Source organism: Zophobas morio, unplaced genomic scaffold (assembly GCF_036711695.1).
Source record: "Zophobas morio isolate AGI-343-1 ecotype UQ-CSIRO unplaced genomic scaffold, CSIRO_AGI_Zmor_V1 ptg000041l, whole genome shotgun sequence".
Classification (NCBI taxonomy): Eukaryota; Metazoa; Arthropoda; class Insecta; order Coleoptera; family Tenebrionidae; genus Zophobas; species Zophobas morio.
The window spans coordinates 4,780,333-4,807,556 of NW_026972146.1; the positions used below are offsets into that span (position 1 = coordinate 4,780,333).

The 27,224-nt window shown below is 29.0% G+C and overlaps 2 protein-coding genes across 8 annotated transcripts in view; both read left to right on the plus strand.

Moving 5' to 3' along the window:
• LOC135140974 (gamma-aminobutyric acid receptor alpha-like) overlaps nucleotides 1-27,224 on the plus strand; it is a 90,528-nt gene that overhangs the window by 37,236 nt on the left and 26,068 nt on the right. For 3 of the 5 annotated variants that reach the window (XM_064071734.1, XM_064071738.1, XM_064071736.1), the window contains exons 2-5: nucleotides 6,332-6,516; nucleotides 6,572-6,639; nucleotides 12,700-12,923; nucleotides 24,281-24,363. In XM_064071734.1, the coding sequence (XP_063927804.1) occupies nucleotides 6,339-6,516; nucleotides 6,572-6,639; nucleotides 12,700-12,923; nucleotides 24,281-24,363 (553 nt within the window). In that variant the 5' untranslated portion in view covers nucleotides 6,332-6,338. Of the gene's footprint in view, nucleotides 1-6,331; nucleotides 6,536-6,571; nucleotides 6,640-12,699; nucleotides 12,924-24,280; nucleotides 24,364-27,224 lie in introns of those variants that run through there. The other 2 variants (XM_064071735.1, XM_064071739.1) reach the window with 2 other exon arrangements.
• Nucleotides 45-1,008, plus strand: LOC135140956 (uncharacterized). 3 transcript variants are annotated; one of them, XM_064071715.1, is made up of 3 exons: nucleotides 45-82; nucleotides 132-774; nucleotides 823-1,008. In XM_064071715.1, the coding sequence occupies exons 2-3, from the start codon at nucleotides 225-227 to the stop codon at nucleotides 951-953; spliced, it is 681 nt and encodes a 226-aa protein (XP_063927785.1). In that variant the 5' UTR covers nucleotides 45-82; nucleotides 132-224; the 3' UTR covers nucleotides 954-1,008. The 3 variants fall into 3 exon arrangements, with proteins under 3 accessions (XP_063927785.1, XP_063927784.1, XP_063927786.1); XM_064071714.1 differs by lacking the exon at nucleotides 45-82 and having other exon boundaries at nucleotides 89-774; XM_064071716.1 differs by lacking the exon at nucleotides 45-82 and having other exon boundaries at nucleotides 89-768.

Consider the following 27,224-nt stretch of genomic DNA (forward strand, 5'->3'; position numbering starts at 1 on the left):
TTTAATGCAAAAATCGCCCCGGCTCTGCTTTTTCGCTTTCCTAACAACGCTTTGTTTACCAAAACGTCCAAAATTTATTTCGGTAAGTGTTGAAAAGTCACCCCATCCAAAATTAAAGCTCTACTCTTCAGATAAAACAAATTCAAAATTATCTTTATCAGTGATCCCTCGACCTCCTCTAAATAATAAACCAAAGGCAAAAAACCGACCCCGTGCGACACACAATGAAAAAAACCACCCGCCCACCACGTTTTTTACCCGAAGTCCTGCAAGCCATCTACGAGCTGAAGGAAACCGGCGGCTCCAACAGCAACAAAATCGTCACTCATGTGAAATCCTCGCTCCACCACAACGATTCGTTTCCGGCACCGCGAAATCTATCCACCCAGGTTCGACGAGCCCTTAATCACGCCACGACTAATGGCATCGTGAAGCAGCGTGCCGGCAAGTTCAGGATCAACATCGGCATCCTGGACCCCTTCAAGGACTGCGCCGAGTGCCGGAGGCGCAAGAGGATGCAGAAAACGAAGAAGCGGCGGCGGCGGCGCCGGGGGCGGCATCACGCCGTGCTCCCGGTGCGCGCCCACAGGCACCACGGCAGCGACTCGGAGAGCCTGAGGTTCAGCGACAGCGACAGCGACTTCCCGGTGAAGCAGCTGCGGAGGCGGCGAAGGAAAGGCGGCGAGAAGAAGAGAAGGAGGAGGAGGAGGAGAAGGAGCGCCGGGGATAGAGAAAACCGGGGCGAGGAGAAGAGAGGGGATGACCTGAGTAAAGGTAAATGAACACTGGTAATAATAATAATGATGATAATGTGGTGTGCAGACCCGTATCCCGACGACCACAAGGACGGCGACGAAAATATGGACGACAACAGACAGTGCGACAACCCGGATTGTCTCTGTAACGTCAAGGAAGAAATCGAAGAAATTCAAAACATGGATCCTCCGATGTAGCCATTCTTTGTCCTGTCGTACGTCCAGGTTTTTGCCAATAAAAATTTTTCGCAGCTACATTTTTTTTCCTCATCCTTTCACAGTTTGTAGAATATATTTTAAGGGTTCGTTTCAATTTGTCGAATTATTTTCACTATTTCAATATTAGGCGGAAAAATCTCCAAGCTCTGTGACGATAAAACGTCACGTCTTAACTTCCCGAAGGGATGTTTTGGCAAGCCAAAAATTTAATCCATCTTATGGAACAACGACATAAAAGCTAATAATTTCACAAAGTCTTTGTGTATTTTTCCGGAATTTGTCCGACAAAGTAAAACCCAAGTTTAAAAAATGCCGCAAAAAATTCGACCCACTATTAGATCGCCGCTTTAAGATGTAGACTGCCCTTTATAAGTATTTAGGGACCAAAGTTTCTTAGGAAAAGAAAAATGTTTCGGTATTTAGGCACGGCTATTTCTAAATAATTGGATCATATTATACAATGAGTAATTCATTAAAAAAGAAACAGATTCAGAATTCAGTGTAAAATTATGACATCAATTTTTCGCTTCAATTAAGCTTTGATTAATTTTTTGTTTTTTATTAAAGTGGTAAAAATCAAAGACATACGTTACAAGCGCCTTAATACTAAGCACTACTTAAACAATACGAATAGAACAATCGCCAGATAAACCTAAAAAAATCGAAAAATTTAAAAACCCGGAAATTAAAAAATTCCCAGACTTGAAATGTTCAACAATTGAGAAATCAAAAACTTAAAAAATCGAGAAATCGAGAAGCCAAAAAATCTTCAACTTTCGTTCTTTCTCCAGAAATCTCGAACATTAAATAAAAATTCAACACGTATTCATAAATCCCGGTTTCTCAATTTGTCGATTTTTCAATTTCTCCATTTTCAAATTCTCAAATTTTCAATTATGTACTGAATTTTTCGATTCTTTAAATTTTATATTTCTCGATTTATCAATTTTTCAGTTTTTCCATATTTGCAAATTATTAAATTTTAGATTTTTAATTTTTTTGATGTTTCGATATGTGGATTTTTCGGTTTTACAATTTTTCGATTTTTCGTTTTATAGATTTTTTGTTATTTTGAAAATTTTCATTTTTTCAGTTTATCACTTTTCTTCGATTTTTCGATTTCGGCCTACTTCGATTTCTCAATTTTTCGACTTCTTGACTTTTCGATTTTCCATGCTTCGTTATCTGACGTTTCGGTGTTTCATTTTTTTGAAATTTTGATGAAAAACTGAAAAATCGAAAAATCAATTTTTGACGTTTATAAAATTTCGATCTTTCGATTTCTCAGTTTCTCGATTTTTCGATTTTTCAGTTTTTCAATTTATTAATTTTTCGACCTTTTCACTGCTTGGTTTTTAATTTTTCGATTTCTCAATTTACCTATGTTTCAGTTTTAGGATATTTCAATATTTTTAATCTAGGATTTTGGGATTTTTCGATTTCTCGATATTTTCCTCTATCGATTTTTCAATTTTTAAATTTTTGAAGTTCAGATTTTTAATTTTTCAATTTTCCGGTTTTGTATTTCAAATTTTCTATTTTTCCAATTTTTAAATTTTAGATTTCTCAGTTTTTTTGATGTCGATTTTTCGATTTTTTGAGTCCTCAGTTTTCGATTTTTCAGTTTTTCAATTTTTCTTCGATTTTTCGACTTTGGCCTATTTCGATTTCTCAATTTTTCGATTTTTGAACTTCTTGGCTTTTCCACTTTTCGGTTTTTCCATGCTTCGCTTCTTGACCTTTCGGGTTTTCAATGTTTCGACATTTCTATAAAAAATTGAAAAATCGAAAAATTTTTTTCGATTTTTTAATTTTTGACGTTTACAAATTTTTTATCCTTAGATTTCAATTCCTCGATTTTTCAGTTTTTCAATTTTTCGACTTTTCCACTTTTCGGTTTTCGATTTCTCCATATTCTACTTTTTCAATTTTTCGGTTTTTTGGTATTTCAGTCTTCCTATTTTTCGAATTTTGAAATTTTAGATTTTTCAGTTTTTTTGAAGTTCCGATTTTTGATTTTTCGATTTTCGGTTTTAAAATTTTTCGATATTTCAGTTTTTTGATATTTCAATCTCTCCATTTCTTTTTTTTTTAATTTTAAATTTTTTATTTTTTAACTTTTCGATTTCAACTTAGGTTTTCAGATTCTTCATTTTTTTGATGTTTAGATTTTTCAATTTTTCTATTTACCTATTTTTCGAATTTTTCAATTTTTCGATTTTTCAGTTTCTCGATTTGCCATTTTTTAAATTTTTGATTTTTTGATATTTTGATTTTCCAATTTTTTTATTTTTCGAGTTCTCGATTTCTTGATTTTTCAGTTCTTCGATATTTTTATTTTTCAATTTTTCCATTTTTCGTTTTGCAGATTTTTGTTAATTTGAAATTTTTCACTTTTTCAATTTTTAGCTTTTCTTCGATTTTTCGGCTTTGGCCTATTTCGATTTCTCAATTTTTCGATTTTTCGACTTCTTGACTTTTCGACTTTTCGGTTTTTCCATGCTTCGCTTCTTGAGCTTCCAGTTTTTCAATTTTTTTGAAATTTCGATCAAAAATTGAAAAATCGAAAACTTTATAAATCGAAAATTTGTCGATTTTTTAATTTGTGACTTTTACAAATTTTTTATTTTTCGATTTCAATTCCCCGACTTTTTAGTTTTTAATTTTTCGATTTTTCCACTTTCCGGTTTTTAATTTTTCGATGTCTCAATTTACCGATGTTTCAGTTTCGGGATCTTTCAATATTTTGAATTTAGGATTTTTTGATTTTTCGATTTCTCAATATTCTACTTATTCGATTTTTCAATTATTAGTTTTTTGAAGTTTTGCTTTTTAATTTTTCAATTTTTCGGTTTTTTGATATTTCGGTCTTCCTACTTATCGAATTTTGAAATTTTAGGTTTTTCAGTTTTTTTGAAGTTCCGATTTTTGGGTTTTTCGATTTTCTGACTTCTCCGTTTTAGATTTTTCGGTATTACAATTTTCTGATTTTTCCTTTTTATAATTTTTGATTTTTGATTTTTCGATTTTCGGTTTTAAAATTTTTCTATATTTCAGTTTTCCGATGTTTCAATCTCTCCATTTATTTTTTATGATTTTAAATTTTTAATTTTTTTATTTTTTAACTTTTCGATTTCAACTGAGGTTTTTAGATTCTTCATTTTTTCGATGTTTAGATTTTTCAATTTTTCTATTTACCTATTTTTCGAATTTTTCGATTTTTCAGTTTTTCGACATGCCATTTTTTAAATTTTAAATTTTTTGATGTTCTGATTTCCCGATTTTTTAATTTTTCGATTATTCCATTTTCTGATATTTTGATTTTCCAATTTTTTGATTTTTCGAGTTCTCGATTTCTCGATTTTTCAGTTTTTCGATATTTTTATTTTTCAATTTTTCCATTTTTCGTTTTACAGATTTTTGTTAATTTAACATTTTTCACATTTTCAATTTTTAACTTTTCTTCGATTTTTCGACTTTAGCCTATTTCGATTTCTCAATTTTTCGATTTTTCGACTTCTTGACTTTTCGACTTTTCGGTTTTTCCATCCTTCGCTTCTTGACCTGTCGGTTTTTCAATTTTTTGAAATTTCGATCAAAAATTGAAAAATCGAAAAAATTATAAATCGAAAATTTTTCGACTTTTTAATTTTTGACGTTTACAAATTTTTTATTTTTCGATTTCAATTCCCCGTCTTTTCAGTTTTTAATTTTTCGATTTTTCCACTTTTCGGTTTTTAATTTTTCGATTTCTCAATTTACCGATGTTTCAGTTTCGGCATCTTTGAATATTTTGAATTTAGGATTTTTGGATTTTTCGATTTCGCGATATTCTACTTTTCGATATTTCAATTTTTAGATTTTTGAAGTTTAGACTTTTAATTTTTCAATTTTTCGGCTTTTTGATATTTCAATCTTGCTATTTTTCGAATTTTGAATTTTAGATTTTTCAGTTTTTTTGAAATTCCGATTTTTGGATTTTTCGAATATTTCAGTTTTTCGATGTTTCAATTTCTCCATTTCTTTTTTATTTTAATTTTTTTATTTTTTTATTTTTTAACTTTTCGATTTCAACTGAGGTTTTAGATTCTCCATTTTTTCGATGTTTAGATTTTTCAATTTTTCTATTTACCTATTTTTCGAATTTTTTATTTTTTCGATCTTACGATTTTCTAAATCGATTTGAAAAATGTTTCGACTTTTCGGTTATTAATTTTCTCGATTTTTCATGAAAAATGTATCAATTTTTGAACACTTTCATTTTGAAAAATTTTCAGTTTCTGGATTTTTCAATTTTTCGACTTTTTGGATTTCGAATCATCGCGATATTGAAATGTCATAATTTTGCGAAATAAATTTCATGCAAATTTTGTAACAGAACGTACTTCTTTTTGGCCTCCAGATTTTTACGTTAATTATTACGGCAATTGATACAATTTATTCTACGATGAGCGGATCAAGCAGAGAGCCGCAGTTCCTCACTTTCCGGGACGAGAAGACATTCATCAGTATTTGATTTACACACAACGATAAACTGCTTATACAACCTCTATAGTACGTTTTTATTTACCAACAAAATCATTCAAAATTTGACAAAATACTAAAATTTATTCTGGAATTACAAAACTTTAACGTAATTCTTGCGTACTGAATCTGATTTTTTGGATTTTTTTCGAGAAACAAAACTGTCATTAAAAAATATGAAAACCGTTTAGTGAAATAATCTGACAGGACATTGTTGTTTTTAAACGTGAATTAATACAGATCCAACATTTTGTTTTCCAGATACTTGTTCCAGACATGTGTCTCTTTCAGAGCTCGTTTTATTTTAAAAATAAAATAAAGTGAATATCCATTTTTCGCGTGTCAAGCTTCTCATATACACCTCTTGGCAATTCGAGGAGATATTTATTACCTTTTTGAACGCGACAAATTAATGTTGCTTGATGTTTTCTGTTAAAATTAGCCGGTTATAACATTTTACGACGCAATAAACGCATTTATTAATTTGAGGCGAAATGAAAAATTTTATGCCTTATTACGATTGTAATAACAAAAATAAATAAAATGTGGTCGGTCAAAGAACATTTTTTGTCGTTGATTCAGAAATTGTCCGTTGACGTGAAAATATTCTGTGTGGTGGTTTGCGGTTTAAAATAATTATGATAATATCCCTTTAAGTGTGGCCGGCACAGCAGAAAAGCGAGATAACTCTCGAAATCCCCATTTATTTATTTCTGATTTACGGCTTATTATTTTACCCCATTGTCGTCCGTTGCCTGGAACGAGATCGCCTCGACAAAGTTTCAATCCGACCCTCTCTAAAAATCCACATGAAAATTGATCCTTTGTTTCAGCAACAGGATGAAGCGGTTTCAACTTTGGCTGGCCGTTTCGTTGCTAACCAAGTTTGAAACCAGTTCAGGTGTGTCCCTCAAACAATCTTCCAGGGCGCCGCAAATCAACAATCACCAGAACATTTCGACGCTCCTCGATAATCTGCTCCGGGGATACGATAACAGCATCAGGCCGGACTTTGGCGGTACGGCAAATAAACAAACGTAAGATTTATGTCTTTTATCGCTGATTACATCTAGGCCCGCCCGCAATCGTCGAAGTTGATATCATGGTGCGCAGCATGGGCCCAATCTCCGAAGTCGATATGGTAAACATTAATCATACTGTTTCAGTTTGTTTAATTAAAGAAGTTTGGGAGCTTGTCGTTTAGTGGAATCGGGCGAACTACTAGATGCATGTTACGGGCATGATAAATAAATATGTGGGGAAATGTTGCTCCTGGAAGTTTCATCAAAACTTTGGTTTACTTCACGAGCAGAAGCTGACTGTCTGTCTGTCTATCTGTCGTCTGTCCGGACTTTTATTAGACAAATTGTTATCAAATTTTGTATGTCTATTAGGACTGACATGTATATCGTAAAACGCCATCCAAAAATTGGGTCACCATCCCTACCAACAATTTAATGACGTCATCTACAAAATTTACAACAGTCAATTTGTTAGCTCTATACTTGTGGTTTATCAATGCACACCACTCATAGTTTTTAAAATTACTTATACAGAGTGACTCAAAAAATTCATGAATGAGGCAGTTTATTCCATTGATTAAATCAAGAACGACTCACTTTTCTTAGATTTTAGATTGTTTTGATATTACAATTTTCCGTTTTTTCATTCTTTAATTTTCAATTTTTCCATTTTCACTGTTTCAATTTCATAATATTCCGTTTTGGAAACTTTAATTTTCAAAATACATCTTTCGATTTCTCGACCTACAAATTTTTCAATTCTTCCTTTCCTCAATTTTTTAAGTTCTTGATTCTTATTTTTCATTTTCCCAATTTTTTAATTTTCATTTTCTCGTTTTTCTACAAGATTTTTCATACTTTAATTTTCTATATTTTTTTTCGATTTTTCAAAGTTTTCATTTTATAATTTTTTGTTTCTTCATTTTTGATTTTTTAATTTTACAATCTGCAATTCTTTCAATTATTTGATTTGAAAAATTGAATTGGAAAAAATAAAAAAATCGGAAAAAGGTGGATAAACGAAAAGCTGCCGAAGAAGAAGAAGGAATCGATTCAAAAAGCTGGAAAACCTAAAATTAAAAAAAAAATCACAGAATGGTTAAAAAGAGATCGAAAAATTGTTCAATTAAATATAGAGAAATTGAAAAATTAAAAACCGAAAACTGAAGAAAAATCCAATTATTGAAAAATGGAAAAATTCTAAAACAGTCAAATTCAAAAAGTGGAAAATTTTAAAAATTATGATTATTATTAGATACATATTTAAAATAAAAACTAGAAAAATTGGAAATCAAAAATTGAAGAAACGAAAAATTGAAAAATAGAGAAAGTGAAAACTGAAAATGAAAAAACGAAAAATTAAAAAATCTAAAAATTGAAAAATCGAAAATTTGGAACGTGAAAAATTGAAAAACCCAAAAATTGGTAAATTTTACATTGAACAAAGAAAAGTATAAAATCAGAACTTTGACAAAACCCAATTTTTGAAAAAAAAGAAAATAAAAATCGAATCGAAAAATTGAAGAAATGATAAATTGAAAAATCTAAGAATTGAAAAATTAAAGAATGAGAACTCTGGGAAATTTCTAATAGAAAAATTGCAAAATCTAAAAGTTTAAACATCCAAAAGTTGGAAAATCGGAAAACTGAAAAAATTTATAAAATTGAAGTAATAAAAAAAAACGAAAAATTGAAAAACGAAAAGTGAAATTGAAAAACCAAAAAATTAGGAAAATAAAAAAATTAAAACCGAAGCCAAAAGTTGTAATTCGAAAATCTGAAGAAATGAAGAATCAAAGATTCGAAAAACTGAAAAATCCAAAAGTTAGAAAATCGAAAAACTGAAGAATTTTAAAATGAAAACTCGAAGCTCGATTCTTATAGTAAAATTGAAGAAAAAAATTAACAAAAAAAAATAAAAAAATGAAAAATTGAAAAATTAAAGGAAATTTCAAATCTGAAAATTGCAAAATCTAAAAGTTTAATAATCTAAATGTTGGAAAATCGGAAAACTGAAATATTTTGTAAACTTGAAGAAATAAAAATAATGAAAAATTGAAAAAACAAAAAATCAAAAAAATTGAAATTGAAGGAACAAAAAATTATAAAATCGAAACATTGAAAAATTGAAAAATTCTGAAAAAAAAAATGTAAAACCGAATCGAAAAATTGAAGAAATGAAAAACTGAAAAATCTAAGAATTGAAAAATTAAAGATTGAGAACTCCGGAAAATTTCAAATTGAAAAATTGCAAAATCAAAAAGTTTAAACACCCAAAAGCTGGAAAATCGGAAAACTGAAAAAAATTATAAAATTGAAGTAATAAAAAACAAATAATAATTGAAAAATTGCAAAACCGGAAGTGAAATTGTAAAACCAAAAAATTATAAAATGGAAAGTTTGGAAAAACGAAAAATTCTGAAAATAAAAAAATTAAAACCGAAACCAAAAGTCATCCGGGAAATTTCAAATCGGAAAATTGCAAAATCTAAAAGTTTAAACATCCAAATGTTGGTTAAACGAAAAACTGAAAAGTTTTATAAAATTGAAAAAATAAAAATAATGAAGAATTGAAAAAACGAAAAATCGAAAAAATTGAAATTGAAAAAACCAAAAATTATAAAATCGGAACATTGAAAAATTGAAAAATTTAAAAATAAAATGAAAAACCGAATCAAAAAACTGAAGAACTGAAAAATTGAGAAATTTAAGAAATGAAAAATTAAAGATTGAGAACTCCGGAAAATTTCAAATCGAAAAATTACAAAATCAAAAAGTTTAAACACCTAAAAGCTGAAAAATCGAAAAATAGAAAAAAACTATAAAATTGAAGTAATAAAAAAAAATAAAAATTGAAAAATTGAAAAAACGAAAAGTGAAATTGTAAAACCAAAAAAACATAAAATGGAAAACTTTAGAATAACGAAAAATTATGAAAATAAATAAATTAAAACTGAAACCAAAAGTTGTAAGTCGAAAACCCGAAGAAATCAAAAATCAAAGATTCGAAAAATTGAAACATCCAAAAGTTAGAAAACCTGAAAACTGAAAAATTTTAAAATGAAAACTCGAAGCTCGACTCTTATCGTAAAATTGAAGAAGCAAAATAAATAAAAAATTGAAAAATTAAAAATTGGGAACTCCGGGAAATTTCAAATCGGAAAATTGCAAAATCTAAAAGTTTAAACAATCAAATGCTGGAAAATCGGAAAACTGAAAAATTCTATAAAATTCAAGAAATAAAAATAATGAAGAATTGAAAAAACGAAACATCGATAACATTGAAATTGAAAAAACAAATTATAAAATCGGAACATTGGAAAATCGAAAAATTCTAAAAAAAATGAAAAACCGAATCGAAAAATTAAAGAAATGAAAAATTGAAAAATCTAAAAATTGAAAAATTAAAGACTGAGAACTCCGGAAAATTTCAAATCGAAAAATTGCAAAATCAAAAAATTTAAACACCCAAAAGCTGGAAAATCGGAAAACTGAAAACAATTATAAAATTGAAGTAATAAAAAAAAATAAAAATTGAAAAATTGAAAAAACGAAAAGTGAAATTGTAAAACCAAAATATATACTATAAAATGGAAACTTTAGAAAAACGAAAAATTTTGAAAATAAAAAAATTAAAACCGAAACTAAAAGTTGTAAGTCGAAAATCTGAAGAAACGAAAAATCAAAGATTCGAAAAATTGAAAGATCCAAAAGTTAGAAAATCGGAAAACTGAAAAAAATTTAAAATGAAACCTCTAAACTCGATTCTTATCGTAAAATTGAAAAATTAAAAATTGGGAACTCCGAGAAATTTCAAATCGGAAAATTGCAAAATCTAAAAGTTTAAACATACAAATGTTGGAAAATCGGAAAACTGAAAAATTTTCTAAAATTCAAGAAATAAAAATAATGAAAACCGAAACGAAAAATTGCAAATTGAAAAATTAAAGAAATAAAAAAAATTAAAACATCTAAAAATTGAGAACTCGTGAAATTGTAAATCGAAAATTTACAAAATCAAACAACTCATACATCCAAGAGTTGGGAAATAGGAAAAATGAAAAATTTGAAAACAAAAACTCACATTAACAAACACATGATTGAATAAACAAAAACAAAATCTAAATATTGACGTAATAAGAAAAATGAAAAATTGAAAAATAGGAAATCAAAAAACTGAAGAAATAAAAATGAAAAAAAAATACAATAGAAACCTTGAAAAATCGAATGATTGAAAAAATAAAGACAATAATAAACCGAAACGAAAAATTGCGAATCGAAAAATTGTAAACTTAATAAATGAAAACAGAAATCGAAAAATTGCGAAATCAAGAAACTGAAGAATTCAAAAGTTGGAAAATTGAAAAATTTAAACATGAAAACTCGAAAAACTGAGGAAACAAAAATGAAAAACTGAAAATCGCAAATCAAAAAATTGAAGAAACTTAAAAGTTGGAAAACTGAAAAATTTAAACTTGAAAACTCGAAAAACTGCAAATCGAGACACTGAAGAAACAAAAAAATGACAAACTGAAAATAGCAAATCGAAAATTTGAAGAAACGAAAAACTGGAGAAATTCAAAAGGTGGAAAATTGGAAAATTTTGACTTGGAAACTCGAAAAACTGAAGAGACAAAAAAATGAAAAACTGAAAATCGCAAATCGAAAAATTGATAAAACGAAAAACTACAGAAATTCGAAAGTTGGAAAATTGAAAAATTTAAACTTGAAAACTCGAAAAACTGAAGAAACAATGAAAATGGAAAATCGCAAATTGAAAAATTGAAGAAACAAAAAATTGAAGACATTCATTTATGGAAAATCGAAAAATTGAAGAAACAAAAATATGAGAAATTGAAAATCGCAAATCGAAAAATTAAACAAACGAAAATTGAAAAATTAAAATTAAAAAAAAATTATAAAATTGAAGCATTGAAAAATTGAATAATTGAAAAAAATAAAGGAAAAAAACCGACACGAAAATTTGCAAATCGGAAAACTGAAAACTTAAAATAAAAAACTCGAGAAATTAAAATCGAAAAATTGAAAAATTAAAAAATTGAAAAATTCAAAAGTTTGAAAATTGAAAATTTTAAATTTGAAAACTCGAAAAACAGAGGAAACAAAAAAATGAAGAACTGAAAATCGCAAATCGAAGAATTGAAGAAAATTAAAAGTTGGAAAATCGAAAAATTTAAACTTGAAAACTCGGAAAACTGCAAATCGAAAAACTGAAGAAACAAAAAAATGAGAGAAAAACTGAAGAAATTCAAAAGTTGGAAAATTGAAAGATTTTAACTTGAAAGCTCGAAAAACTGCAAATCGAAAAACTGAAGAAACAAAAAAATGAAAAACTGAAAGTCGCAAATCGAAAAATTAATAAAACGAAAAACTGCAGAAATTCGAAAGTTGGAAAATTGAAAAATTTAAACTTGAAAACTCGAAACACTGAAGAAACAAAAGAATGAAAACGGAAAATTGCAAATTGAACAATTGAAGAAATAAAAAATTGAAGAAATTCAACATATGAAAAATCGAAAAATTGAAGAAACAAAAAAAATGAAAAATTGAAAATCGCAAATCGAAAAATTAAACAAACGAAAATTGAATAACTAAAATTGAAAACAATTTATAAAATTGAACATTGAAAATCCGAATAATTGAAAAAATAAAGGAAATAAAAATCGACACGAAAAATTGCAAATCGGGAAACTGAAAACTTAAAATAGAAAACTCGAAAAACTCAAATCGAAAAATTGCAAAATATAAAAATTTCAAAATTGAAAAACTGCATAATTAAAACTTGAAACGCAAACTTTTTTTAATTTATCAAAGAACCGCGTGCATTTCAGACGCGAGAAAAGTTCTATACAAACAACCTTCGACCAATTTTTTTAACTCGAATCCCATCAACAAAAGAAAAGAACGTTATCAATAAATATATCGCCTTTTATCCGAAAATTCCCATCTCTCACTTTTCTCTATCTGCATGTGTAGTCCCCGTTTTAATTTTCATCTGGCTATGAAAGCAAGAATTCGTTCGTGTTTTTGCTTCCTTGCGTTTGCTTTCGCCGTTTCCGCCCCGCCTGCTGGCTCCCTTCCAAAATCCGTACCTTTAAACATTCACATCCCAGCACAATGTTAATCCAGGATTTTAATCGCACGACTTGTTGATCTAGACGTATTCGATGGATTGCTACTTCCGTCAATCTTGGGTGGATCGACGATTGGCCTTCCCCGGGGACACGAACGACACTTTGGCTTTGAGTATCTCGATGCTCGGGAGGATTTGGAAGCCCGACACTTATTTTTACAACGGAAAGCAGTCGTATTTGCACACTATAACGACCCCGAACAAGTTCGTTAGGCTGTATCAGGACGGCAGGGTGCTGTATTCGTCTAGGTGAGTTTATTTAGTGACTTTTACTTTCTATGGAGTGTTCCACAATATGCATCTATACACACAGATCCGCTTTAAATACTCGTTACGCAACCATTTTTGTCTGTATTCTAACTAGGCTTCGGCAAACAAGGACTTACACGTTCCAGTTAGACTCAATTGCGATCTGTGCATTCTGAGACAAAGTTTAATTAAGCTCGTCCGTGGCACGGCAAAGCTTTTCACATTTGCATAGTTTGCTGAAGGATCGGAGATTACGTGCCATTGAGTTAATTTACTAATATTAATTGGGGCTCGATTAACCGCTGTTCCACTTCGATCAGCTTAAACTTCCGCAAGGAGGCAAACACTGCAAAGGTCCCGACTGTTTGTGCTTTATTAAGAAAAGATTTTTAAGAGCTTTGGCTTTTACGCTTTTAATTAAAAGCTGGTTCGTGGACGAGATAGTGCACCACAAATTAAAGTTTGATTCTGCGAAATTTATTTTTTATGACATCCCTTATAAGTTAAAATCGTGTGTATATTTTCGGGAAAATGTACTGAGTCGTTTTCGATTTAATCAATATAATAAACCGCCTCATTCGTTAATATTTTTGACACCATGTATAAGCAATTCTAAAAACTATGATAAATCAGATTTGACCACTTTTATAAAATAGAATATATCTACACAAGTTGACAATCAGTCTGGTAGTTTTGAGGACTAGTATTCTGTCTAATAAAAATCCCCACAGACAGACAGACAGACAGAAATGGGCGACCATTTTTTTCCTATTCTGGATTTCGAGAAAATATGAAAATAGCTAGTCGCCGCTTACGCTCAGAAAGTACAAATTGAAAAATCAATTAACTGAAAATTCAAAAATTTAAAAATCTAAAATTTATAAATCGAAAAATTGAAATATCGAAAAGCCGAAAAGTGAAAAAATCGAAAAACCTAGAAATCGAAAAATTCAAAATTTAAAAAATCGAAAAACTGGAAAATCGAGAACAATTGAAAAATTCCAAATCTGAAATGACGAAAAATTGGCAAAAAGAAAAACCGAAAAATTGGGAAAATTGAAAAAATGGAAAATCGAAAATTCGAAAAGCCACAAACTCAAAAATTTGCAAAACGGAAAAATCGAAACATTGGAAAACTGAAACCGAAAAACGAAACATCAAAAAACCGAGAATTTGAAACATTGAAAAATCTAACTTCAACAAACACAAAATTTTAAAATCGAAAAAATGAAGAATTGAAAAACCGAAAAGTCAAAAATCGCAACATCAAAAAATCAAAAAATCGACGAATTGAAAAATTGAGAAATCGGAATTGAACAATCAAAAATCTGAAAAATCAAAAAATTGAAAAATTCCAAAACTGAAATAACGAAAACTTTAAAAATCGAAAAATTGAATAATCGAGAATTCGGTACATGGAAAATAAAAGAATTGAAAAACTGAACAATAGACAAAAATGAAGAATCCCGAAACTGAAACGATGAAAAATTGAGAAACAGAAATCTAAAAATCCAGAATTTAAAAAATCGAAAAATTGAATCCTTTAAGAATCGAAAATCTGAAAAATCGAGAAATTTAAAGATTCCAAAATTGAAATGACAAAAAATTGGGACATTGAATAATTGGAAAATCGAAAAATAGAAACATCGAAAAATTGAGAAAACGAAATATCCCAAAATCGAAAAATCAAAAAGTCAAAAAGTGAAAAACTGAAAAATTTAATTTAAAAAAAAAATGACAAATCATCTATCGCAAATGATAAAAAATCCAAGAATTGAAAAACTGAAAAACTTTAAATTAAAAAAAATTGACAAATCATTGATCGACGATTATTAAAAATCCAAAAAATGAAGAATCAAAAACCTGAGAAACTGGAAAATTGAAAAGTCAAAAAATTGAATGATTTAAAAACTGGAAAATCTAAAATTTGGAAAAATAAAAAATTGAAAAATTGCAAAAACTGAAAATGTTTAAAATCGGGAAATCAAAATTTGGAAGAATCGAGAAACTGAGGAATCAAAACATTAAAAATCCCAAAACTGAAATACCGAAAAATTGAAAAATCCAAGAAAAATTGAAAATTCGAGAAGTCGAATCATAAAAAAATTTTAAATCGAAACAATGACAAATTGAAAACCTGAAATTTAAAAATCGAAAAAATGAGAGATCGAAAAGCCGAAAAGTAGAAAAATTGAAAAACCGTGAATTGGAAAAATCCAGCATTTAAAAAATCGAAAAATTGAACAGTCGAAAACTTGAAAAACCGAGATATTGAAAAATTCCAAAACTGAAATGACAAAACACTAAATTAAGGAAAGGACGAAAAAGGACGAAAAGGACGGAAAGGACGAATAAGGACCAAAAGGATGAAAAGGACCAAGAGGAGGAAAAGAACGAAAAGTACGAAACGGACCAAAAGGACGAAAAGGACCAAAAAGACCAAAAGGATTAAAAGGACCAAAAGGACGAAACGGATGAAAAGAACGAAAAGGACGTAAAGGACGAAAAGGACGAAAAGGACGAAAAGGACGAAAAGGACGAAAAAGGACGAAGGACGAAAAAGGACGAAGAAGGACGAAAAAAACGGAGGACGAAAAAGGTCGAAAAAGGACGAAAAGAACGAAAAAGGACGAAAGAGAACGAAGGAGGGTAACGGACGAAGAAGGACGAAGAAGGATGAAAAAGGACGAAAAGAACGAAAGAGGACGACAAAGGACGAAACAAATCTAAAAAGGACGGAAAAGGTCGAAAAAGGACGACAAAGTACGAACAGCACGAAAAAGGACGAAAAGGACGAAAAGGACGAAAAGGACGAAAAAGATAAAAAATACGAAAAAAACGCAAAGGACCAGAAGGCTGGAAAGGATAAAAAGGACGAAAAAGGGCGAACAGATCGAAAGAGAACGAAAAAGGATGAGAAACTCGGCAAAACATTGAAAAACAGAAAAATTTAAAATGAAGAAAAATCGATAAATCATCGAAAACCAAAAAACGAATAAGGACGAAGGATGAAAAAGGACGAAAAAGGTCGAAAAAGGACGAAAAAGGACGAAGGACAAATAAGGACGAAAAAAGAGTAAGGACGACAAAGGTCGAATAAGTACGAAAAAGGACGAAAAAGGACGAAAAAGGACGAAAAAGACGAAAAGAATGAAATAGGACGGAAGAGGACGAAGGACGGTAAAGGACGAAGAACGACGTAGAAGGACGCAAAAGGACGAAAAGGACGAAAGAGGACGAAAAAGCGCTAACAAGGACGAAAAAGGTCGAAATGGACGAAACAAAGACGAAAAAAGACGAACAGGACGAAAACGGACGAAAAGGACGAAAAGGACGAAAAGGACGAAAAAGGACGAAGGACGAAATAGGACGAATAAGGACGAAAATGATGAAAAAGGACCAAAAGGACGAAAAGGACGAAAAAGGACGAAAAGGTGGAGAAATTAGACAAAACAATGAAAAACTGAAAAATTAAAAATGAAGAAACATTGACAAATCATCGATGGTAAATTATTAAAAATCCAAAAATTGAGAACTATAACACCTGAAAATTCGAAAAATTGAAAAGTCGAAAGATTGAAGAATTGAAAAACTGTAATCTAAAAATCGAGAAATGGAGAAGTCGTGAAAGCGGAAAATCTAAAATTTGGAAACGTCAAAGAATTGAGAAATAAAAAAATTAAAAATCGAAAAATTGAAAAATCGCAAAACTGAAACATCGAAAATTTCAATAATCAAGAAATTGAGGAAACGAAATATTAAAAATCCAGAACTTAAATACACAAAAATTGAATAAGTGAATAAGAATAATTGAATAAGTGAAAAATCAAAAAATCTGAAAATCGAAAAATCGAAAACTCAGATACGACAAAAATTGAAAAATCGTAAAACTGAAACATTGGAAAATTGAGAAATCTAAAAATGAGAAAATCGGAAAATCGAAAATTTTGAAAAATGGACAATTTGGAGAAACGAAAATTTGAAAATCCCAGCAGTGGAATATCGAAAAATTGAGTAATTTAAAAACTGAAAATTGACAAATTGAATAAGTCAAATCGAAAAAATGAAGAATTGAAAAACCCAAAAGCCAAAAATTGAAAAACCGAGAAATCGCAACATCAAAAAATCAAAAAATCGACGAATTGAAAAATTGAGAAATCGGAATTGAACAATCAAAAATCTGAAAAATCAAAAAATTGAAAAATTCCAAAACTGAAATGACGAAAACTTTAAAAATCGAAAAATTGAATAATCGAGAACTCGGTACACGGAAAATAAAAAAATTGAAAAATTCAAAATTTAAAAAATAGAAGAATTGAAAAACTGAACAATAGACAAAAATGAAAAATCCCGAAACTGAGACGACGAAAAATTGAAAAACAGAAATCTAAAATTCCAGAATTTAAAAAATCGAAAAATTGAATCTTTTAAGAATCGAAAATCTGAAAAATCGAGAAATTTAAAGATTCCAAAATTGAAATGACAAAAAATTGGGACATTGAATAATTGGAAAATCGAAAAATAGAAACATCGAAAAATTGAGAAAACGAAATATCCCAAAATCGAAAAATCGAAAAGTCAAAAAGTGTAAAACTGAAAAATTTAATTTAAAAAAAATAATTGACAAATCATCGATCGAAAATGAAAAAAAATCCAAGAATTAAAAAACTGAAAATCTTTCAATTAAAAAAAATTGACAAATCATTGATCGACGATTATTAAACATCCAAAAATTGAAAAATCAAAAACGTGCGAAAGTGAAAAATTGAAAAGTCGACAAATTGAATGATTTAAAAACTGGAAAATCTAAAATTTGGAAAAATCAAAAATTGTGAAATTGAAAAATTTTAAAATCGAAAAATTGAAAAATTGCAAAAATTGCAACATCGGAAAATTGAGAAACAGAAAAATGTTTAAAATCGGGAAATTAAAATTTTGAAGAATCGAGAAACTGAGGAATCAAAATATTAAAAATCCCAAAACTGAAATATCGAAAAATTCAAAAACATTCAAGAAAAATTGAAAATGCGAAAGGTCGAATCATAAAAAAAATCAAAAAATCGAAACAAGAAAAATTGAAAACCTGAAAGATAAAAATCGAAAAATTGAAATATCGAAAAGCCGAAAAGTGAAAAAATCGAAAACCTAGAAATCGAAAACTTTTAAATTTAAAAAATTGAAAAATTGAAAAATCGAGAACAATTGAAAAATTCCCAATCTGAAATGACGAAGAATTCGTAAAAAAAAAACCGAAAATTTGGGAAAATTGAAAAATCGAAAAATCGAAAAGCCACAAACTCAAAAATTTTCAAAACGGAAAAATCGAAACATTGGAAAACTGAAACCGAAAAACGAAGCATCAAAAAACCGAGAATTTGAAACATTGAAAAATCTAAACTTCGACAAACAAAATTTTAAAATCGAAAAAATGAAGACTTGAAAAGCCGAAAAGTCGAAAAACCGAGAAATCGCAACATCAAAAAATCGAAAAATTGAAAAATTGGAAATTGAAAAATTCGAAAACTAAAATGACGAAAAATTGGAAAATCGAATAAGTAGTTGAAAAATCGAAATATCGAAAAACTGAAAAACTGAAGCATCGAGAAACGAAACATCAAAAGATCGCGATATCGAGATATTGCAAAATTAAAAAATCGAAAAAAAGTCAAAAGTGAAAAACTGAAAAATCTAAAAATCGAGAAATCGAGAGGTAAAGAAAATAGAAATAAACATTTGGAAATGACAAAAACTGAAAAACTTTAAAATCTAAAATTTAAAACCGAAAAATTGAAAAATCGAAAAGCCGAAAAGTGGAAAAATCGAAAAACTCTGAAATTGAAAAATCCATAATATAAAAAATCGAAAAATCGAGAACTCGGTACATGGAAAATTAAAAAATTAAAAAATCCAAAATTTAAAAAATAGACGAATTGAAAAAGTGAACAATATACAAAAATGAAAAATCCCAACACTGAACCGACGAAAAATTGAAAAACAAAGCAATCTAAAAATCCAGAATTTAAAAATTCGAAAAATTGAAAAATTGAAAAATTTAAGAATCGAAAACCTGAAAAATCTAGAAATTTAAAAATTCCAAAACTGAAAATCCAAAAATTGAAAAACTGAAAAACTTTAAATTAAAAAAAATTGACAAATCATTGATCGACAATTATTAAAAATCCAAAAATTGAAAAATCAAAAACCTGAGAAAGTGAAAAATTGAAAAGTCGAAAAACTGAATGATTTAAAAAACTGGAAAACCTAAAAATTGAGAAATCGAGAAGTGAAGAAAGCGGAAATCCTAAAAATTGGAAAAATCATAAATTGGGAAATTGAAAAATTTTAAAATCGAAAAATTGAAAAATTGCAACAACTGAAACATCGGAAAATTGAGAAATAGAAAAATGTTTAAAATCGAGAAATCAAAATTTTGAAGAATCTAGAAACTGAGGAATCAAAATATTAAAAATCCCATAACTGAAAATCAAAAAAATTAAAAATTGAGAAGTCAAAGAATTGAAAAAATAAAGAAAAATTGAAAAAACCGAAAAAATGAGAATCAAAAATTGAAAAATGAAACTTGAAATATCGAAAAAATTTTAAATTGAAAAATCGAAAAATTGAAAAAACGGAAAACAAACATTTTTTTAAATTAATTAATCAAAAATACAAAAAATTTTAATTTCAGAATCCGAAGATTTTAAAATGAAACTTGAAATATCGAAAAATTGAAAAATCCAAGAAAAATTGAAAAGTCGAATCATGAAAAAATCAAACAAACGAAACATTGAGAAATTGAAAAGCTGAAATTTAAAAATCGAAAAATTGAAAAATCGAGCAGCCAAAAAGTAGAAAAAGTGAAAAATGAAAGAGTTAAAAACCTGAAAAACCGAAAAATTGAAAAATTCCAAAACTGAAACGACAAAACAATAAATTAGGGAAAGTTCGAATTTTCAATTATTCAGTTTCCCAATTTTTCGTCATTTCAGTTTTGGAATTTTTAAATTTCTCGATTTTTCAGGTTTTCGATACTTAAATTTTCCAATTTTTCAATTTTTCCATTATTCGTCGTTTCAGTTTTGTGATTTTTCATTTTTGTCGATTGTTCAATTTTTCAATTCTTCTATTTTGTAAATTTTGTACTATTTTAGATTTTCCAGTTTTTCCATTCTTTACTTTTTCGACTATCCAATTTTCGGATTTTTCAGGTTTTATTTTTCAAGTTTTCGATTTTCCAGTTTGTCTTAGATTTGTCAATTTTTGTGTATTTAAGTTCTAGGTTTTTAATACTTCGTTTCCTCAATTTCTTGATTATTGAAATTTTTGATTTCTCGGTTTTTTTATTTTTCGATTTCCCAATTTTCCGATATTTCAGTTTTGCGATTTTTCAATTTTTCGATTCTCAATTTTTCGATTTTTCAATTTTTCGATTCTCAATTTTTCGATTTTTTTAATTTTTCTATTTCTGAATTTTTCGATTTTTTTATTTTTCTATTTTTCAATTTTTGACGTTTCCAAATTTTAGATTTTCCGCTTTCTCGATTTTTAGATTTTACAGTTTTTCAATTCTTCAATCTTTTGACTTTTCAATTTTTCAGTTTTTCAGGTGTTATAGTTCTCAATTTTTGGATTTGTAAAATTTTCCATCGATGATTTAATGATTTTTCTTCATTTTAAATTTTTCAGTTTTTTAATGTTTTGTCTAATTTCTCGTCCCTTTTCGTCCTCTTTCGTCTTGTTCATTCTTTTCGTCCTTTGTCGTTCTTTTTCGTCCATTTTCGACCATTTTCGTCCTTTTTAGACCTTTTTCGTCCTATTTCGTCCTTTTCGTCCTTTTGCGTCCTTCTTCGTCCTTTACCGCCCTTCGTTCTCTTTCGTCCTTTTTCATTCTTTTCGTCCTATTCGTCCTTTTTCGTTCTTTTTCGTCCTTTTTCATCCTTATTTGTCCTTTTTCGTCCTGTTCGTCCTTTCGTCCTTCTTCATCCTTTTTCGACATTTTTCGTCCTTATTAAACCTTTTTCTTCCTTATTCGTCCTCTTTCGTCCTTTTCGTCCTTTTCGTCCTATTTCGTCTTTCTTCGTCCTGTTTCGTCCTTTTCGTCATTTTCGTCCTTTTCGTTCTTTTCTTCCGTTTCGTTTTTTGGTCCTTTACGCCTTTTTTGTTCTTTTCGTCCTTTTCGTCCTTGTAGTCCGTTTCGTACTTTTCGTCCTTTTCGTCCTTTTTGTCCTTTTTCTTCATATCCCAAAATCGAAAAATCGAAAAGTCAAAAAGTGAAAAACTGAAAAATTTAAAAGTAAAAAAAATTGAAAAATCATCTGTCGAAAATGATAAAAAATCCAAAAACTGAAAAATTAAAAACCTGAGTGAAAAATTGAAAAGTCGAAAAATTGAATGATTGAAAAATTGGAAAACCTAAAAATCGAGAAATCGAGAAATGGAGAAAGCGGAAAATCTAAAATTTGGAAACATCAAGAATTGAGAAATTGAAAATTTTTTAAATCGAATAATTAAAGAATCAAAAAATTGAATCATCGGAAAATTGAGAAATAGAAAAATGAAAAAATCTGGAAAATTTGAAGAATCGAGAAACTGAGGAATCAAAATATTAAAAATCCCAAAACTGAAATATCGAAAAATCCAAGAAAAATTGAAAATTCGAGAAGTCGAATCATAAAAAATCAAAAAAATCGAAACATTGAAATAAACCTGAAAATTAAAAATCCAAAAATTGAAAGATCGAAAATCCAAAAAGTAGAAAAATTGAAAAACCGTGAAATGGAAAAATCCGGAATTTAAAAAATCGAAAAATTGAAGAGTCGAAAACCTGAAAAACCGAGAAATTGAAAAATTCCAAAACTGAAATGACAAAACATTGAAAAACTGAAAAATTTTAAATGAAGAAAAATCTATAAATCATCGATAGAAAATTATTAAAAATCAAAAAATTGAAAAGTCGAAAAATTGAAGAATTAAAAAACTGTAAAATCTAAAAATCGAGAAAGCGAAAAATCTAAAATATGAAGACGTCAAAAATTGAGAAATTGAAAAATTAAAAAATCGAAAAATTGAGAATCGAAAAACTGAAAAATCGCAAACCTGAAACATCGAAAAATTGGGAAATCGAAAAATAAAAAACCGAGAAATCTAAAATTTCAATAATCAAGAAATTGAGGAAATCGATTAAACAGAAGTTGACAAATCGAAAAATTGAAAAATCGTAAAACTGAAACACTGGAAAATTGAGAAATCTAAAAACGGGAAAATCGGAAAATCGAAAATTTTGAAAAATGGAGAATTTGGAGAATGGAAAAATTGAACATCCCAACAGTGAAATATCGAAAAATTGAGTAATTTAAAAATTGAAAACTGACAAATTGAATAAGTGAAATCGAAAAGATGAGAAATCAAAAATTCGACAAACCGAGTAATCGAAAAATTGGTACATATCTTACGGCGGACAGACAGACGGAAACGGGGACCTATTTTTCCTACTCTTGGGGTCATAAACGCCGAGAACACATGAAAGTAGCCAGTCGCTCGATGGACTCGAATACTATACTCACTTAGCTTACGCTCGGAAAGAAAAATATACCCCGTCACGTTTAGCTCGTCCCGCGACACGCATTATTCGCTCAAAATTCACCTCTCCAAAGTCAAACATCGACTCCAAATAAACCAAAATATGTGACGAAGATAACTCTAATGAAATTTAGCGGCGTTTCGCTTTGCAGGGGCTGCGGTTTTATATAAATTGCGTCGGGATCTCGAACCGGCGGTGTTTGAATTAGTTCGCAACCTTTTTGTTGCAACTAATAAAAACGGACACGTAAACGTGAAGAGATTTTCACGAATTGAAATTTATTGCGTTTTACGCTGTACACACATACGATTTCGATCTGAGGATGTTTCGTTGAGCACCATCGTGAGATTTATAGGACGTGAGATGAATTCAATAAACTACCACTATCCTCACTTATATTCGCTGTTTTCCGAGTATCTCGAGTACGCGATAAACGCCGCCGGAATAAAGACAGATTTTTTCACGAGTGCTTCGGGCTTCAGGATAAATGAGTGTCATAAAATTTATAGCCGGTTGTTGACAAGTCATGAGGATTTTATTTTGTGAGCAACACGACTTTATGAAAATTTTAATCCAGTTGAAATAATTAAAAAAGTCAAGAAACAATTTTCATTTCAAGTTGTTAATGCAACGAAAAGAATAAATTATGGACAGAAAATCAATCTCTTGTCGGTATTTTTTTAATGGATTTCCTTCGAACGACAATAACAGCAACATTTTTAATTTTAATTTCATTTTATTCGAGCAAACTGTGATTGAATCAGACAGAATCGACAATAAATAATAATATTCCAAAAAATATTCAGTTATTCTGGAGAAAAAAAATTACACACGGACACAAGTTTCCCGGTTTTTCTTCGAACACATTTTTGTTATTTATTTACAGTTACCAATATTCTGTACATCCGACATATATCTTCTTGTGTCCCATTTAGAAATTTATTTCTGTTTTATGGAAATTGGCTTAAACTCCACGCCATCTGCAGATTTTTATCACCAGTGTCGTTTGCTACAAAAGTTCGAGGATTTTAAAGACTTCCGTTTTGTTGTTACAACAATAAAAACAATAATAGCAAAGTGCTTAAAATAGACATCCAATTAAATTAAATCTTCAACAGACAGAGGAAGTCGAAATTTATTTTGACCTTGCTCGGCAATGTAACAGTATCTGTTTGGAAGTTTGCCCACACTGTTTCCTATTTTCTTTTATTAAGAGATTTTTCACCACTCGAGTAGAACGGGAAGATAAAGATTTAAATCGAGCTCGCAACAATAATCGCGTTTTTCAAATTAATTTTCAGTAGAAAAAATCTTGTGTGCTTAATTATAGCGAACGAAATTGGCTCTCAATTACGGCAAAATATCAAAAGTAAAATTTCTTCAACAACTGCCGCTAAATCCCAAACATAAATGTAAATCACCCTTCCCGGTATAATTAAATTGAGCAATATTTCGTGATCCGCGCTAAGTACCAGAACCGAGAAACGTTTGAATAATGAAAGAATTATAATAGAGTTCTGCAAGTGATTATGTCAATTAAGGGAATTAGGAATAAAAGTTCCGGCGGTGATCAAGCCGTTTGTCTCTAATCCGGTCCTACTTAGCAAACTTTATAATGAAATTTACACACAATAACACGGTTTGCAAAATTAATTCCGATTTTTACGTGCATAATTTAGCGGGTTTTTGCTCAACGTCCGAACTCGATAATTGCGAATTACATATTCCGGAGCCTGAATTAACAAAAACTAGGTACATTATTCATCTCTTCTTTCAGATTGACGATTAAAGCTGGATGTCCTATGAATTTGGAGGACTTTCCGATGGATATCCAGAGGTGCCCGCTCAAGTTCGGCTCGTGTGAGTATCACTGAGTTTTTTTACACTACGTTTTGATTACGTCCACGATACGTTTTTGATACGTTCTCGATACGTTTGAATGAACTCTCCGTGGTAGGCCATGTAAATCGTTGTCAAATTTTATATTTATATTAGGTACATCATGTAGATGGTAAAACGCTAACCGAAATTTGTTTAATCATCCCCACCACTAATGTGATGACGTCATTTCAAAATTGTACATAGTAAATGGGTTTTAAATTGTATCAATTTTTCGTTTCAACTATTTGATTTCTCATCTTTTGAATTTTGCGATTTTTCAGATTCTCAATGACAATTAAAACAATCCAAAACCATCAAAAAGTCAAAAAGTCGAGGCGAACCATCGAGAAATCGTAAAGTCAAAATCGAGAAACTGAAAAATCAAAAAATCCAAAAATTGATAAATCGAAAGATCCAAACATCAAAATCGAATAGTGGAAAAGTCGAAAATTTTTTCTCTTTTTCGTTTTTTCCTTTCTTCAAATATTCGATTTCTTCTTTTCAATTTTTCGATTTTTTAAATTTTGGACGATTAATTCGAAAAATCCAAAATTGGAAAAGTTTCCTTTTTCTGTCTTCCGACTTTTTGATTTGTCAGATGCTCTATTTTCAATTTTTCAATTTTCAATTTTTGAATTGTTGGATTTTTCTATTTTTCACCGTTTGAATTTTTCATTTCTCCTTTTTTCGATTTTTTAAATTCTCGATTTCTAATTTTTCTTTATTTACGTGTCTTCTCTCGAAAAATTGTAAAGTCAAAAAATTGAGAAATTGTAAAATCCAAAAATCGAACAGAGGGAATTTTGCGTTCATTCAATTTCGTCTTCCGATTTTTTCAACTTTTCATTTCTTCTTTTTTCGATTTTCGATTTTCAATTCTTCAGTTTTTCATCTTTTGGATATTTTAATGTTTCATTCTTCAATTAATTTTTGGGTTTTACGTCTTTTGAATAACGCAGTTCTTCATTTCTTCGCTTCTTCGTTTTTTCATTTCTTCAATTTTTCGTTTCTTCGACTATTTGATTTTTCTTCTTTTGAATTTTTTGACTTTTGTTATTACTTGATAAGATAAGACTGATTTTGGCAAATGACTTATCCTATAAGAAAATAGAGGGTGGGTGGGCGGGGCAAGTATTTAATAAGATAAGACGGATTTTGCCAATGACATACCTTCCAAGGAAAGAGAGGGTGGGTGGGGGGGGCTAGAACTTGCTAAGATAAGACAGATTTTGGCAAATCACATACCATCTCAAAATTTTGCCGAATAAACTCTTTCGCAAATGTGCAAAATATGAACTTTTAATCATCGCATTCATATTTTTTAGATTTGCTTAAACTGGTGACTCAAAAAAATTATTGAATCAGTCAATTTATTATTGATCAAATTAAGAACGAGGCACCCCATTTTTTGGAAAATGTGAGAATACGCTCGTCTTTATAACAATAAAATAATGATAAGGTAAGACTTGTAATAATAACAATTAGAATATTTTGTTCAATGGAGGCTTATGAATAATTTTAGTCATCTGTTTTGGGGCGATAAACTCATTCAAATCAAACTAATGTCTACGTGACATTCTTCCGATGTAATATATTCCCGTTGATAATGTGCTGTAAATAAATTTTTTGCACTTATAATCTTTTTTGATGACGTTGGCGCATTGCAAAATTGAAAATCAAAAATAGAAAAAACGAAACTTGAAACACCGAGAAATTTAAAAATTGTAATCTGAAAACTTGAGAAACTGTAAACTTCGATAACTGAAAATTTGAAAAATTGAAAAAAAAAACTGTAAAATCGAAAAACTGATTAATTCAAAACACGGAAAACTAAATTTTCTAGATATAGAAAAATCCCACAAATTGTAAAATTCAAAAGTTGAGGAATGTCGAAGTAACATTTTCAATTTCTCGAATTTTAATTAATCAGGGTTTTGAGGTTTCAATATTACAATTTCTCGATTTTTGAATTATCCAATTCGTTCCTTAATTTTTCCATTTTTCGATTTTTCAGTTTTTCGATGTTTCAAGTTTCATTTGAAAATCTTTGGATTCCAAAATTAAAAATTTTTGTATTTTTGAGTATATAATTTATAGAAATTTTTGTTTTTCGTTTTTTCAATTTTTCAATTTCTCGATTTTTAATTAATCGGGGTTTTCAGGGTTCTATATTACAATTTTCCGACTTTTCAATTGTTTTTTCAATTGTTCACTTGTTTGATTTCTTATTTTTTCATTTTTCGATTTTTCAATTTTAAAATTTTTCGATATTTCAAGTTTTATTTTCAATTTTTGATTTTCATTTTTTCGGTTTTTTCAATTTTTCTTTATTTTTTTCAATTCTTTGACTTCTCAATTTTAAATTTTTTTGATTTTTCAATTTTATAATTTTTAGACATTTCAAGATTACAATTTTCTCATTTTTACATTTTTCAAAATTTCGGTTTGAATAAATTTGTCCTTTTGTTGAACCATTAAAAAATGAAAAATCGAGAAAATAAAGAATTAAAAATTGAGAATTAGAAAAATTTTACATCGAAGAACTGCAAATTGTTTCTTTTTGTTGATTTTTTCAATTTCTCGATTTTTAATTATTTTGTTTTTTGATGTTTCAGTGTTACAATTTTCCGGTTTTTCAAAAGTTCAGTTTGAATAAATTTGTCCTTTGTTGAACAATTAAAAGATGAAAAATCGAGAAAATAAAAATTAAAAATGGAGCATTTGAAAAATTTGATATCGAAAAATTGCAGAATTGCTTCGTTTTGTCGATTTTTCAATGTCTCGAATTTTAATTAATCAGGGTTTGAGGTTTCAGTATTACAATTTCTCGATTTTTGAAT